We start from the raw sequence: 17,581 nt of genomic DNA, 5'->3' as shown, positions 1-17,581 counted from the left end.
AAATAATCCGATAAATCATTAACTTGTATAAAAAATTCTTTCAATAGATGTTCATCCCCCCGCCAGATGAAAAAAAGGTCGTCCACAAACCTTCTATAGAAGCCTACATGCCTCCTAAAATTATCTAATTTAAACATAGACTCCTCTTCCCATTGTGCCATAACCAGGTTGGCGTAGCTATTGGCACAGGCTGTGCCCATAGCTACGCCTTCCTTCTGCATATAAAGATTATCTCCAAATAAGAAGAGGTTAGTAGTGAGTACTGTCTCCAAAAATAAAGTCAGGAGCTCAATTCTCTCCCTACTCATATCTGTACACCTCTGTAGATATTGTATTTTATGAATACCATCATCGTTGGGGATAACTGTAAAGAGGCTTACTACGTCCATGGTAACAAGAATAAAGTGTTCATTTTCACTCAGCATCTTAGTATATGTATATAAATCAATTAAGAACTGTTTGCTGTCTATTAAAATATATTCACTGGCACGAACTAAAGGTCCCAGATAATATTCCAAATATAGGGCAAGTGCCTCAGTAACCCATCCCTGACCGGACACTATGGGTCTCATGGGTGGGTTTACTAGTGTTTTATGGATCTTGGGTAATCCATTAAGTATAGGAATTAAGGGATTATCAATCTTAAAATATTTGTATAATTCAAATTCTATGTCGCCACTTATTAATAATGCCATTGACTGTGTTCTTTTATATTTGGTATACTACTGGCATAAGAATCCTGTTCCGTTTGCTGATCGTTTTCCTGCTGTTTTTTTGTATACATTTATTTTTTGATCATCAACGGAGGATGGCGGCGACTGCTAGTGTATGTGTGGAGCTACCTTACAACCCGGAAAGTGAGGGCGTTGCGAACCGGAAGAGGAATCGCTTCCAAGAGTGTATTGAAGCGTCTAACAACATGCTTCTACTCCTGGACTACGACTCTGAAAAGAGCGACCAGTACCATGAAAGCGACAATATAGTAGGACTATCGGATGACCTGAATACCTTAGAAATGGATTTTCCGAGGCTCAAGAAATTACAGCTTCAAAGACAGCACTTCGAAGCATGTATTCAAAAGAAGGTGGTGCCTCGTGGTTTAAGGGTACTTAAGATGCCCACGTCAGGTACTTTTTATCCCGAGTTACTCTATAAGTGGCAGCAATTGAATATCAATTTAAGTTTCGATTATATGAGACTTTTAAATGATTCTCATAAACAAGAAGAGGATATGCTGAGAAGTAAAGTAACTGAGCAGTATAAGGATATTTCTCTTAAATATAAGTCATGTAAGGCTGAACTCCTTATGGAGAGACTATTGGATAATGTTTCTCTATATGAAAAACGTGCTTTGGAGCAGAAAAAGAGCAAGTTATATAGGGACATTAAAGACTTTAATAACAACCAGGTTTTTGTTTGGCCGCGTTTTGCTGCTAGAAACACAAATGAGCCGGCCTCTGCTGTTAACAATGCTGAGAGTGGAATGTTGAATGATATGAATGTTATTTCTGATGCTACTATTGTTAATCATGCCTCTCCTGTTTTTGTACATGATAATAATGGATCAGTAGTAAATAATTTTAATGAAAATATTCAAGTTATTACAGATGACATAGAAAACACATGAGAAGGAGTTACTCAGGTGTGTAACTCAAAAGTTACATTGAATAAGGGAATACCCTTAACACCAGAGGTAGTGGTAAGAAGGAAAACACAGAGCAATAATTCTGGAATACTTTTAAACAAACCGAATACTCCTTTCCCCATAGCTGTGCATCAGTCTATGGAAAGAAAGAGATCCATGAGCAGGGGAAGACACAAACGAAAACTACCAGAGAGCGAGCATGTTGGTCCCACCCTGAAAAAGATGTGGGACAAGATGGGGACTCATTAGTTGTTAATTTGTCTGATAGAGAACTTAGCTTAGAAGAAAAACAACTTCTTAATAAGGGCCTTAGTTTCGTCCCATCTAGTAGAGGTGATATCACGGACATGATTATAGATGTAAAGAAATTTGTACGTAATGTACAATTAAAATTAGAATTTAATAATATCTATAGTGTTTGTCCGCCTTCTTCTGTTTTCCGCCCATATAGCACATATATGCCGATATTACATCCACTATTGGACACTTTTTCGAAACTAGTTGAAAATGACATCTATAAATATTATAATTGTTCTAATAATAAAAATAGGAGATACTACAAGGACAACTTAACTAAGGCACAACGTAACGCCATGATCCTTCTAAAGAAAGATGAGAAGTTAATAGTGAAGCCAGCTGATAAAGGGGGACCAGTTGTCCTTATGAACCGAGTTGACTATGTGGACAGCATGACAAATATGCTGAGTGATGGTAAATTTTATGAAATTATAGATATGTCTATAGTAGTAGAAAAGGTGTCTATGGTATATAGCATGCTAGATGACTTATTAATAAGTGGCGACATAGAATTTGAATTATACAAATATTTTAAGATTGATAATCCCTTAATTCCTATACTTAATGGATTACCCAAGATCCATAAAACACTAGTAAACCCACCCATGAGACCCATAGTGTCCGGTCAGGGATGGGTTACTGAGGCACTTGCCCTATATTTGGAATATTATCTGGGACCTTTAGTTCGTGCCAGTGAATATATTTTAATAGACAGCAAACAGTTCTTAATTGATTTATATACATATACTAAGATGCTGAGTGAAAATGAACACTTTATTCTTGTTACCATGGACGTAGTAAGCCTCTTTACAGTTATCCCCAACGATGATGGTATTCATAAAGTACAACAATATCTACAGAGGTGTACAGATATGAGTAGGGAGAGAATTGAGCTCCTGACTTTATTTTTGGAGACAGTACTCACTACTAACCTCTTCTTATTTGGAGATAATCTTTATATGCAGAAGGAAGGCGTAGCTATGGGCACAGCCTGTGCCAATAGCTACGCCAACCTGGTTATGGCACAATGGGAAGAGGAGTCTATGTTTAAATTAGATAATTTTAGGAGGCATGTAGGCTTCTATAGAAGGTTTGTGGATGACCTTTTTTTCATCTGGCGGGGGGATGAACATCTATTGAAAGAATTTTTTATACAAGTTAATGATTTATCGGATTATTTGAAATTCACTTTTGTATATTCCTATGATAGAATTTCATTTCTTGATGTGAATATAGAGAGATTAAGTAGTGGTTTATTAAATACCTCAATACATAGAAAAGCTTGTTATAAAAATTCCCTTCTGCATAGGAGCAGTATGCACCCTAGATTTGTCTTTGACAATGTTGTAAAGGGCCAAATCATAAGGGCATCCAGGCTGAATCCATCCCTGGAAGGATTCACACGAGAATCAGAGTTGCTTAGGAATAATTTTAGTGATAGAGGCTATGACGTGACAGCCTTTAACTTGATTTTTGAAAATGTATATAAACGGAGGGATACTACGGCACAGCCCTATTTTTCTGAACATGACATAAATAAAGTATTATGGAGAGAAATAATGATTTAGGCATGAGATTTTCAACTTATTATGCAAAGGACTTTGGAACATTAAAAGCAAGTATATTAAAACACTGGGATACACTCCTTCTTGAGGAGGAAATAGGTAGTTTAGTAAGTGAAATACCGATGTTCACCTTTTGTAATAAACCTAACCTCAAAAGGATTTTATGTTATCCTTCATTATCCAGTAATGGATGCACCCCCATTATTCCTGGTTTACAGGAAAATAGTACTCCTTGTGGTAGATGTAATCAGTGCATTTATATAGAAGTAAGCAATGTATTTGAGCATCCGGTGACACATAGAAAGTTTAGGTTTAGCACGGGAACAAATTGTATGAGTAGAGGGCTAGTATACTTGGCTACATGCACAGCCTGCACATCATTTTATGTAGGAAAGACCAGTAGACAGCTCAGAGAGAGGGTTAGGGAGCATGTCTACCATATAAGCAAGCATTCAGAACACAATGCACTTGCAAAGCACCAAGATATGCTAGGTACTACACATACTTTTCTCTTTCGTGCTATACAATATATCCACCCCAGCGTTAGGGGAGGGGACTTTGACAATTTCATTCTAGAATGTGAACTGAGATGGATCATTCGCCTGAGGGCACATCAGCCACCAGGATTGAATGACAAAATTCAAATAAAACCAATTCTTAAAAAAAGAAGAATTAAGAAAGTGCATAACAATAAAATGTAAAATCTTAGCACATGACACTTTATTACTAGGAAGTTTTATTGCCCTATTTGTTTTTAGGTTCACATATTTAATACTTTATATATATATGTATATATGCATGTATGCACATGAAGTATCTGATTTTTATGTATATAGCTACAAGACATATATATATGTATATAGTTAGAACATACACTGTATTTTAAACTGATTTTTTAATTAATTATGTTTTATTTAATTAGTGTTGATTGTTTTATTAGCTGACCAATGAATGCATTTCTGTTTTATATATAAAGTATCATTATATGGTTGTAATTGTGAGTTGAGAAAGCCTACGGGTGAAAGCGCTACTCTTTCATTAAATACTTTTGGTCTGTTGACTGTTGCTGCATTTTTAACTTATGAGGACTTTACAAGGACACTGGTACGAATATCTGGTGTACAGTGATTTTTGATATCAGCACCACCTTCTTTCAGGGTTCTGTATATGCCATTGACTGTGTTCTTTTATATTTGGTATACTACTGGCATAAGAATCCTGTTCCGTTTGCTGATTGTTTTCCTGCTGTTTTTTTGTATACATTATAAAATACATGAGTGTGTGTGTATTTTTTTGTGTATATGTGTATAGAATTTGTGTGTACGTATGTATGATGTACAGATATATGTGTGGTTGTGTGTGTGTTGCTTCACTGATCATCATTAAAGTATATTCTGCAATATTTATGGATGTTGCAATGGCAGAAATGTTTTCCACGTGAAGCAAGCAGAATGTCTCATGGTAAATGCATATAAGACCAAACCAGAAAGAGCCTGGCAAAATTGGGTACCATCTGCGAAAAAACGATTACAAACCTCTGTTGAGGAGTTATGCAAATTACCCCTTAAGGGCATGCTGGTGTCCTAGTTCACTGGCTTTTGAATGCACTGTGACATCCTCCCTCTGGGCCAGTAATCAAGGAGCCGGAATTCTCACCACTGATACTGGTACACAGTGTTTCGAGATGCAGCTCTCTGCATCAAGCACAATTTCCCTTAAGAGCACACAGGGAACTAACTCAGTCTGGGGTCTGGGTTTCTTTCTGTCTCTCCAGGCCCCCAGTTAGACTCATCACTGGCACAGCTGTAGAGTTGAGTCCTCAGCCAAGTGTCCAAGCCACATCCTCCAACACCCTGTCTTTGAAACCAGTGATGTGTGTCCCTGCTCCAAGTAGCTGACACACACACTCTTTGAGATTTGATTTGCAGACACACACACACACACACACACACACACACACACACACACACACACACACACACACACACACACACACACACACACCCCTACCTGGGAAAGGCTGGCCCAGATTTACTCCCTGCACTACCCTTTGCCCAGACAATAAGGTAGTTAGTTTCACCAGACACTCCAAAGCTATAACCACACTAAGGCTCTTACAAGGGTGCCCAATTACACTGAGTGAAATTAAGCCTAATACAAATGGTAGTGTTTGTCAATGCAGTAAGACTTTCAGGAGTGGCCACAGTGTCACCAAATAAATAGAAGTGTTCTCAAAGTTTAAAACGTTCTGTAAAAAAACAGACACATTGAAAAGTTTAAATATATTTAATAAATATTAAAAGAACATGAAAATACTAAATATCTATTTATAATAAACACCTGAGTTTCAATCACATGAAATATTAAAAAACAACACAGCTACAGATAAACAGTACTTAACTAATCTCACCATATTTTCTTGACTGATCTAAAGAATTAGTGTTCCCGGGTTACTTACTAGAGCAAGGCAAGATGAAGTACATGAGAAGTCCTCCTTTGTCAGGTACCAAAAACAGACTGCCCTGAGACTTGAGTCTCATCTAGTATTACAACGTCATTTTTGTGTTGAATTACGGAATATCACATACATCTGGTCATCTGACTTCTGGTTTCTGTAGTACCCCCATTTACTAGAAACTGAACCAGAATCTTGCACATATGTCTTACTGTTACTGTGCACACAGAGCTTTGCTAAGATGTGTTGCAGCTTCTGGAAGTCATAAAACAATTTCAAACTTCCACCCATCCAGAGTACCAATTAGTTCCCCTCCAAGGACAATGCAAAAAGCTTCCTAGTATAGACTTTTTGTCTCTGGCTGCATTGAGACCTGTGAGATACAATCTTTATGGCCTAAATTAACTAATTTAATTTCAAGATATTTTTCTAAAAGTTAGCCGGGGCTAAGCTTAATCACTTCATTCCAAGTAATCTCTGTTACAGTATTAATTTCAATGGTTACAATACAGTCTGACATACAGGTGTATTTCTTTTCTGTCCAGCAGGACCTACTGTTGCTACATTTTTAACACAAGCAGCTTTACAAATACATTTTCAGTACAAGCACCTGTACAAATCAGTTTGATATACAAATGACATATAATTATTTATAAAACTCCAGCTAGCTATGCTGACATATGTTATGCATCCACTGCCCTACTTCTTCTGGCATAGCTGGCAATACCTCATATCGTCACATGCACAATTACCCATAAGTGTTTATTACTACATTCATGCCAATAAGCCACCTCCACTAGCTAAAATCATAGTGAGAAATGATATATAAAATGGCATACCATAAAGTTTGGATTATTTTAGTGAAATTTTCCTTCAGCTGTTACTGTGGGCATGCACATGTACTGGAGGACGTAAGATTTGATAAGGAGATTGGTATGTCCAATATAAAATGATGTGGGACCTAGGGATTTTATATTAAGACTGTTACTTAGTGAGTTAACTGACTACAACCTGATTGTCACAGTACATGGTCCTATTTAACATCAACAGTTAGCTAAGCCATTTCTTGTTTTTTTCCGTCAGCTGCATCTTTCTAAATCAATGTATAGTCTGTATTTTTACTTGATACCCTTACTAAGCTCACATGAAGTGAATTGCATTTTATTATGAGAGATACTGAGGGTTAAATACAGGGAATAATTGAATGTTGATGCAACATAAGGGTAGTTGTTATCCTGTATATATTTCATTTTGTTGGCCAGGTTCATTTCATTATATGCTAAAGACTCCTTTCTAGGAAGTTCAGCTCCAATGCAGTCTTGGCACATTGGGTTGTTAAGAGTAACCATCAGCATAAGCAGCATATCTTTGGAATGTAGGAAGAAGCTAGAGTAGTTAAAAAATCTCTATGTACAAGTAGAAAAAAGGCAGAAATCATGAAGGTGCAAAGAATGAACCAATGACCCTGGAGCTGAATGGCAACTGCAAGAGCCGCTGCTATTAATTAGCTAGATATTTCTCTTTCTGAACTGATGTGAAGATAATTTGAACCTTGAGAGTGAAGCTCAAGAGATTCCTTACTGTATCTGCCTCATAAGCAATAGCTAACCAGGTACTGGTTTATTTAGTATTTCCCTTCCTTTCCATGAAAAAAGCTTTAAAAAATCACACACACAGTTCTGTACAGGTTCTTGTCTGAGTTTCCATGCAGTTCTGTGCTGCTGGTTTGCTCATGCTTACTGTTGCTTATTAATTTGTAGTATTTTAAGAACTTGCCTGATGTAGTTATTGTAGTAAAATGTTAATCTGTGAAAGATCCATTATCTGACACACGCACACACACACACACACACATATATATATATATATATATATATATATATATATATATATATATGAAAGAGTAAATTAAGTACAGTTGAGAATAAGCAGTAAAGATTCTAACATAGAAGTATATGAACAAAAATGGAGCCGATTGCAAGTAAAATGCAAAGGAGGGGTTTCACAACAAACAGCTTGAGGCCACCGCACACATACCTAGATTGTCAGAGTGAGAAGTTTATGAAGAAGTTCAAAATATTGTAGACTGTCTTGCTACTGCTATGCTCCCTGTTTCATGGTAGAATGGATAATTTTATTTAGCTACAACTTTCCAGTTGATTAGCTGTAGACTGAAAAGAAATGTTTGCCCCAGAAAATCTTCAAGGGTTCCAGTCTTACTGAACTGCCTACACTTTAGTTATACAGATCCATGCTAAAACTAGTTTGTGTAGACTGTTGTTTTGCACTACAGTTTGAATTTCCTATGACTGCCCATATTAGAGACCTTATTTTTATCCATAAGTAAAGGTTCAATAATCAGCTTTATCACCAATGGTTAGGCTTTGTTGCTGTAGTGAGATCTTATCTATGTGTGATGCATGACTATTCCTCCTCTAATTTTGCAGTGCCTCCAAAACCTCCACATCTTCAAACTCCATCAGACATAGGGCACAGAACAACACAAACTAAAGGTTTGGCAAACGACAGACAAAGGATGGAAGAATCTTCACCTGCCAGCATTCCAAGAGGGCATAACAAGGTGTCAGAGCTCATCAACAAGTTTGAAATAAGGTATGAAATGACTGAATATAAACTGGTTCTGTTACACTTGGAAATCGATAAGGAATAAAGAAGCTATCCTTATCAAGGAGATTTAGACATCCATTATTTCTATTCAGACACATACAGAGATGTACAGTACAGACATGTGGGGATATGTGTATATATACATTTTGCAAATGTAGCATTCAAGTAAGTACTTTTACAAACAATATGCAAATGCACACTGGGTTTTGGTATAGAAATGCAAGAGTTTAAATGTATTCTCATAGCTAAACTCTGGTAGTAAAAAAAAAATGTCTTAGGAAGCCAGATCATCAGCAGGGTCTTGTACATTTTTGTTTATATTAAAAGTTCTGCTTGTATCAAGCTTTTTGATGACATTCTAACAGTAAAAAGCCTTAGTTTAGGACTTCTTATTGTATACAATTTTTTTTATTCACCAGATTTTTCATTTGTCATATGGAATCTTTTTTTTTCTCTCCAGATTGTTCATCTTGTCCAATAAGCTTTCTTTATAAGGTGTCTTGTTTTTTTCTCTCCTGTGTACAAATGTTAAAGTACAGCTATACCTTAAAAACTGCACATCCTCACTTCAGAATATATTTTGTAACATGTTAGATGATTTCTGAGGTACCAGGTGTAACGCATACGTTTATTTACTTATTTATATTTATTTACCAGGAAACTCTGACTGAGTCAATTAAAAAGCCCTTATCAATGATGGCCCAAGGCCTAGGAAGAAAAACTTGGTCACAAATAATAATACAAAGAATTTGAATACATAGAAGACTTATTTGCTGAAGTAAGAAGTAGTACAAAACTATACAGAAATAATACATGGCTAGAAGAATTAGACCTAAAAAGATAGCTAATAAGGATCCTCCCAGCAGTGAAGGCTCATTGGCTGTATCCTTGTTAGAAGTGGATTAAGATCCAGAACTGCAGAGTGAGCCTTATTTATAAAGACAAGTTTAAAGCACAAGCGCTGAGGAGGCTGAGAAGAGGTGTGTCTCTTTCAAGACCGCATTCATTTAAGTGAGCAGGAGTAGTGGGTTTATGCTTGCAGAGCACCCACCAAATTAGGTAAATGGCCACATTGCATAGATTAGTAATGGAGGGTGAGTTTTGATGGTACTGCACCCCAGCCAGACTGCATAAGTTGGGTACAGTGTCAAATATTAGGTCCAGGAGGTATAGTGCAGGAAATAATGATAAACTAAACATGTTATGGGGTGCGTTATAATAGTGAAACAGTGGTCCACCCATCCTCACTTGTAGGAACAGTCCTTTGGGGGTATTTTTATCCTTGACTAGAAATTTAGGATTTTTGGTATTGTGCTTCAAATGGGGACCAGATTGAACCCTGAAGCTAATGGAAGGATGGGTAGCAAGTGTAAAAACGTTGTGTCAGAGAGTGGAAAGTCAAGAGAGTCTCGGAATATGAAGAAGTTAATAAAAGAATTCTAAGGAAACCTCTGGGTTATAGACAGGAGTCAGACAGAGAATATCCCTCAAGAATGGGGAGCCTTTGTCTTACCAAACAAGTGAGGTTAATACAGTTAATTCTTTTGGCTTGTTTAGAATTCTTTATTTTCTGAATGATTTTATTTCAATAGTCAATATATCGTTTGTAAATTGGATGCTGTCTCACATAAGACTGATTCCATTGTTAATTTGCTGTGCTGTATCCATTGTACATATTGTACATAGTTCTAACAATTCTTATTGTTATGGATTTCTTTGTTTTTTTATTGTTCCTGTTTTTCTTTTTTTCTCATAAAACATATACTTAAAAAATAACAATATTAATGACACCAGCAGTAATATTATTGAATTATGCTTACAGAAGGATAATGGGGGTTGCCGATGCAATATTCAGTCAACATTAGTAGAAGCTGAGGTAACTAGCTTAAGTCAAAAGAAGGAATAAATGATGAGACTTGACTGTTGCTTCCCTTCTGAAGCTAGCTATCTGCTCATCTTGTTAGGTTTGCATGAAATGTTGCAATTTTTTATGTAGAAGTTTGTTTCCATGCTCCTTCTGTCATGCTACCATGTCAAGTTTAAGTCAAGAGATGGGAAAAAAGGATAAAACCTGGCAGGTTCTTCTAAAGAAGTTTGCTGAAACTTGCTCTGTGCACATCATGTTGTGCTTGCATGAAATATTTCAATTCTTTATTTAATAATTTGTCTCCAAGTCCCTTTTGTCATACTACCATATATTAATTTTCTGGTCCAGGGAAAGGCTGTATTGTATGATTTGTGAAGCCCTGTTTTCCCTTCGATTGGAGACATAACTCTTTTGAAACTCTGGATTCCAATTCCCTTTAGCAAGTTACTTCTTACTCTACTTAAAAATCAAAATAGTTCAAGCTGTGTCTGAAGCAGAAGACTTAAAGACTAATTGCATCATATTTATATAATGACAAAGAATGAGCCAGGCTGTTAATAAACAACATGCACACTCCTTTAATGGGATAGTGCATGATATTGCTTATCTGCAATCATGGCATTAACATGATTCCTGCATGTAATCGCTTCAAGGGACTGCACACAATGCTTCAAAATAATCCAGTTGGTTATTATGCCTGGTTGACATGTTTACTCTGTCTGTGCAGGCTTTCGTCTGACTTGGAAACATCACATCTGCTTTCTGCATCACATCTATGGCATTGAGTGATTTATAAAAGCTTCACCTTGCTTTGCCATGATTGCTGGGTAATGAACATCAGCATATTATTTCTAAATAAGTGTTCATGTCCCGCATGTGCTCCCACTGGCTGGAGCACAGTAACATCAGTGCTTGGGGCAAAAGCACATGTGGTTTTGGTAGTGAGTCTGCCTGTAATATGGGGAACAACAAAACTGGTAAGGATTTTTCTGCCATGAAAAAAAGTTCTTTTTAACTTTAAATAGTAGGGAAGGGGATTGATCTGTTCAGGAATGCTAGTAGCTATAGGAAGATAATTTAGTTCCCTTAAATTATGTAGAGAGTGCCTGCCTGCCTACCTACCGGTCTGCACCTGTTTGTAGTGTTCTTGAACTGGGGGGGATATTTGCATGTGTATGTGCATGGAATACCATGGCTTATAGTGGGTTGTAAGACTGCTTACAGGAACTTCACTTATATTGTAGCTGTCAATCTGAATCAGAAAGGGCGTTGGTATACAAGCTCCATTATGTAGCAGCCCTACTTGGTGAGACAAACTATTTATTAATACTGCCCACAAACCCGAGGCCTTTGCTGGAAGTAAAATCATTAGCCCACTGTCCAAATATTACGACAGTGGACCGTAATTCTGTGTACTGCTCTTGCAGGTGAATGGGCTAAACAGCATGAATGTGGCAGATGGTCAGTACCGTGTCATTTTCCCTGTAAACAGATGTATTCTGGGAAGAAGATATCTTATCCCCAAAATAAAATCATCTCTATTGCTACTCATTACTCAATACTGGGGTAGAAGTAATTACAATTGCTAGTTGGTGCTACAAAGATATAGTACCATATTTAGCAACAACATAAGATATGTCTTTTCGATTTCTGACCATAGTGAGCCCATAATCAGCTGTACTGTGAACATCTGGTAGTGAAAACCAAAGGAAAGCTTATATAGTTTCACGTTATTGATTTCAAAATGAGACCTCTTTTAACAAACACTGTGTATAAGTAATATTTCTGTATGAAAATGGAACAAAGTTTAATTGTTTTATTATTGCCATATGCATTCATAGGATTCATAGGAATTTCAAGGCAGTTAAGTCTTGTGACCATTTGCACTTTAACAGTATCCCCAGGCCATACACACTATTTCTGTAGAATGGCTAGATTGGTCAAGCCCAGCATGAACCTATGGGTGGCCCATCCAATCGTCTAGGTCCCATATAAAGGATAATATACTATTTAATTTGAAGGTGAAGTCTGTTCCAGAGGTTGGGGAGGCACTGCATGAATACAAAGCATCTGTGTCCCCATTGCATTTTACTTATCTGCTAGTGAAGATTTAGGTCCCTGGTTCTGTTATTTGTGGAACTATTAGACATTTGGAGATACAAGACCTCAGAGTATCTGGGGTTTTTTGTACAGAAGGCAAGGCATAGATCTTATTGTTCTGTTAACAGATCTTAAAACAGCAGCAAATGTAGCAGTAACAGCAGTGTAAATAGGCAAATAAAATACCCATATTTGTAGCTGGAAGGACAGGTTTTTTCCTGTGTAGTACAGTCACCTTTGTCTATTGCTGAACAGCATCTTTTCTTTGCTTTAACATCAGCTTATAATTTGTGTGTTTCTGTGTATGTACAAAGCTTGGTCAGATGACTGACAACAAACACAGCTGAAGTGGCATTTGTCTAAAAAAATATACCGCAATCTACATAGAACTGCTTCAAAAGGGAGTTTACTGTATTCCCACCATAGTGTGATCACGGAGTTAGTATATATAATTCCCCCCCGCAAAAACAGATTTTTTTTTTATTTAGAGTTTTCCAAAACCCGATCATATGGTCTCGACCATGTGAATTTTGAGTTTCCAAAAACTCAGAGTAATATAAACCCATATTAAATAGCTCCATTCTATAATGCATCAAACAGTTGTGTTCCCATGTATATTGCAACATGTTTGCTTTGTATGCTAATTGGTGTCATCTGAAAAGCCTTTCTTAAGTTTACTATAGGTAACTTCTTTGAATTTTTGTATGCTTTTGCATTTGCTAATTTGAATTTGTACACACCTTATTATTTGATAAATTAGATTATGTATACTTTCTTCCTGTTAGTACTTTTGTTTATTACTTATAGGTTTATAGATAAATACTAGACTAGGTACCCTTGTGGGCCATTTTAAGCCTAACCAATTTCCTTTTTTGTGCATGAAATAACCAATCCGTTTTGGTTATAGATTGGCCTTACCAATCCCATGATCGATAATTATATATTATCCTTAATGAGTAACTGGGATCTTACCATAGATAACCTGAGGGGATCCATGCAATGGGATAAAGTATTTAGGTGCTGCATCTGTCCATTAGTAGTACAGGGGGCAGTTTTGGGGTAAATTCTCTGTTTCCCATCTATAGCTTTAAGTTACACTTGAAAGTAGACAGGGATGAACTTTTTTTATGTGGATGAGGAGTCTGTTCCATGGCAGCCTTCTGATTTCTGTTAGGTTTGTTGTTGTTTTGTGTTTCTGGTGCACATTGCTCCTGAAAAGGATCACATGATCTGTTTGCTTGTCTGATCAAGCAAGTATAATCAGGTATGTGGCTGCCCCGAGGCACTGGGTGCAGAATGAAATGAAGTATTGTCACCTTAGGACAAAGTACAGAGAGAGGTACTAGAAAGCAAAGGCAGAAAAAGTTCAGTTTCTGCAGCACGGCTACAGCATTGCTATAGGTAGCTGATGGATTCAAACCTTTGTCAGTCCTTTAAGTATAGCTCTCAACAGTCATTGATTTGTGCCTTCATATTTTTACTATGTTTCTCATAAAAGTTTTGACTTTCGAGTAAATTACTGTGGATTGCAGTCAGTAATGCCGGACAGAGTTTCATATTTCTTAATCTTCAGAAAATGTGTGCCAATGCAACAACTGTTTTATTAATTTTCTGTGTGAATTAGCGTAATATTTAAAAATTGTCGCAGATTTTGAGTGTCTTCCCCCATTATTTTTTTCTTTTCTTCTTATGCCAATACATTGAGAGTTATGCCTTTAGCTAGCACTAGTATATTATCTGTTATAGCAGAATGACAGAATTAGCAAGTTTCCAAGTTAGAGAGGCAGTCCTTTACAGTGGTAAAGCAGTCTGAAGTCCTGAACATAGTCCTGTTTGTAGTTGTGTGGTTTAGAAAAAATAAATAAGTGATTTTGTGAATACTTTTTTCATGCTTTAATCTGCTTTAAACTACATGCTTTTCTCCCTAGATTCTGCTGAAAGGGGTCAGTAGCGCAGTAAGACCATCTCTGTCAACAAAATAAATAAGTAAAGCATTAATTGTTTGTAACTCTGTTTTATCATGGTAGGGTCAAACCAGACACTTTAAATAGGCAACGGGTATGGAGGCTGTCTGTAGATTAAACGACTGGTACTGCTGTTTGCTATTGTAATTCAGATTTTGCAGTACTAATGTCTGGATGAAGCATTCTAGAATGCAAGGTATACAAGCTATGACTGTTTCTTTAAAGCAAAAATACATTAATTTAACTATTATTTGTCATAATCAGACATTTGAGAAATAATCAGCAAAGTGTCTATAACTGCTTGGGGGAGGCTGTCTTTGCATGAAGGTGAACTGCTGTCATTTGCTCAGTTTATACAGTCTTTAATCTATGTCTGCAGGACTAATGTCTGTATTTGTGAGAAGTTAATTTGTATTTTTTTTTACTATAACTATTTGAGTAAAACTGTTTTAAGGTAAAAAAAAAAAAAAAACTAAAAAGTAATAATAATAATAAACGACTGAAGAAACCAGGATCCACCACTCCTCTAGTGCCTCGGCAATAGCCTTCCAAGGAGAATGCAAAATAAGAACTAAAGCACAAGTTTATATAATAAAATCAATTAAACAATTTTAAAATCACATGACATAACTAAAGAAGAACCTTCAATTTGCATTCTGCATTAATGCCACCAGGGGCTAATGTACCATATTTCAATATAAAAAGTGTTTACTTATGCAAAAGTTTTTTCTTAAGATCAGAACCATATTTATTATTAGGAATATGTTCCAAAACTGTGCCTAACAAACCCATAGGATTACCATTGTGATATATTTTTAAAATGCATAGCAAGAGGGCTCTCTAATTTTGCATTTTAATGTCCCTGACATGTTCCTGAATTCTAGTCTTAACAGCCCTCTTGCTTTCACCTATATAGAACATGCCACAAGGACATTTAAGCGCATATATAATGCCTTCTGTATTGCAGGAAAACATAGCATTAGACTGAAAAGGCAGCCCATTAATATATTTAAATGTTCTGCTAACATATTGGCATGTTACACATCTACCACAAGAATAAGTCACTACAGTGGTAGGATTAACACCTAAACTCAAGTTAGGCATAGAGAATCTAGCATGTACTAACATATCCCTTATGCTTTGGCTCCTTCTACAGGAAAACCTGGGAATTCTATCAAAAATGTGTGCAAGATCTCTATACTTAAATAAAAAGCTCCAGTAATATTGGATCATTTGTTTTACTTCTTCCGATAAAAGGTCATAAGTAATAACTACATGTATCTTACTTAAGTTATTATCTAACTTACCACCAGGTTTAACAAAACACTCATCCTGCCTTATATTGGGCTGATGAGTAATATTCTTGTTAACTTTATCTGGTAAAGTAAACACTTTATTAGTGTCATAACCTCTCTTAATAAATAATTGAGTTGTTTTAAAGTACAGTCTGAGATCTCAGTTGTCTCTCATTTTGCAGATTGTCACTGACTTAGTTTCATAGTTTAGTCTATTTTCAAATTTGCAGGTTTTCTGATAAACTGTTGACTGCAGTTAACAAATACTGACAAAAAAATTGCACTTCAGACTTCCTGTCCTTCAGCAGTGTATACAGTAAGTGGCTGTCTTAGGAGGACTGAGCAGGAGTTATGTGAAGGTTACCAGTCACTGGCACAGTGCTGCAGTATCATGGTGCACACTTCTCTGGTTGATTCTTAGCTGTAGATCCTTCTGTGTGGAGTCTGTGTGTCCTTCCTGTCCACTGTGTTGGCTTTATACAAGGGCTCTAGTTTCTATTAACACCTCAAGGACAAGCCACAGATGAATCGGTGTTCCTCCAATTCGCTTGGAAATAAGCGTACAGTGTGAGTGACTGTGTGCATGCATACATGTGCAGGCATATTATTATAGACCTGGTTTGTCAGAAGCAGTGTTGATGTGTGTGTGTGTGTGTATGTGTGTGTGTGTGTGTGTGTGTGTGTGTGTGTTTATGACAGGGCACATATATAACTCTTCTGGAAATAGTTAAGTATTAGTCACGCAAAGTAATGCTTCTCTTTAAGTTAACTTTAAGATAGTCTAATCATTTTCATAGACTTCCTGCAATCTGCTCATAACATGACCATGTTCTTATGCTGCTGTCACCAAGGATCCTTCTTAGTAAAACAAAATTCACCATTTTGCAGATCTGGCCGTGCAGTCCTTATCCAAGAAGATAATACTTTTAAATATGCCTATATTAATTTATTCTCAACTCTTCCCTCAGATACGTTTTTGGTAGGATTTGGGTATTTTTAAAGATAAGTTAAATGCTTGATATGCCATTTCAAAATAGCAATATGGGAACTTTTAGATCATATATCACCTCAGTTAATTATGAGGTAGGTTTTAAATTTGATGGCATTAAACACAGCATGTATCACATAGCTACCATGAACATCTAACATAAGTAAGGCATGTGCTTTCTTGTTTATTTTTAACATGTTCATGTTCCTTCTAGCTGCATCTAAAAAAAAAGTTATTTCCAAGTGTGTATGTAGCTTGATGCACTTGGTCTGGAATTAAACCTGCATCTCCTTCCATAGTAGATCACGATCACTCATATACTGGCCTAGACATTGCAGGTGTGTATCTAACAAATAATTTGTCATTGAAAACAATAGAAAGTCATCAATGCATCCCAGTTGTGTGGTTTAATGCTCTGTTCTGATACGTCATTTATTTAGTTTCCTTGAATATCAAATCTGTGTAAAATTTTAAAGCTCATAGCACATTTTGCTCTCTAAGATTCCCAGATATTGATACTTTAACCTGAGCCCAGTTTCTGTTACAAATAGCCTCAACAGTATTTGCTACTGATGTTACAGCTTCAGTGTTACACATAATTTTTATACTTTACAGGGTCAGAATCTGTCTCCAGAGCACAATAAATTAATGCAATTTGCATATTTTTCAATAATGTTTTGATGAAAGTAACATCCACTAAAAATTATTTATTAGTTTAATTTTCCATAATTTCTTTTAGCTAGTCTTATATCACTGTTGCAAGCATTTTAATGATTT

The 17,581-nt window shown here is 36.3% G+C and overlaps 1 protein-coding gene across 5 annotated transcripts in view; it reads left to right on the top strand.

Moving 5' to 3' along the window:
- Positions 1 to 17,581, top strand: part of FGD4 (FYVE, RhoGEF and PH domain containing 4) — a 1,935,878-nt gene that overhangs the window by 1,083,761 nt on the left and 834,536 nt on the right. For all 5 annotated transcript variants that reach the window (XM_044088116.1, XM_044088113.1, XM_044088111.1 and 2 more), the window contains one exon: positions 8,410 to 8,575. In XM_044088116.1, coding sequence (XP_043944051.1) covers positions 8,499 to 8,575 — 77 coding nt within the window. In that variant the 5' untranslated portion in view covers positions 8,410 to 8,498. The remainder of the gene's footprint in view (positions 1 to 8,409; positions 8,576 to 17,581) is intronic.

This window comes from Protopterus annectens, chromosome 11.part0, assembly GCF_019279795.1.
Source record: "Protopterus annectens isolate FY-2018-M chromosome 11.part0, PAN1.0, whole genome shotgun sequence".
Lineage (NCBI taxonomy): Eukaryota > Metazoa > Chordata > Ceratodontiformes > Protopteridae > Protopterus > Protopterus annectens.
The sequence above is the reverse complement of the archived record's forward strand: the minus strand, read 5'-3'. Positions and strand labels throughout refer to the sequence as shown.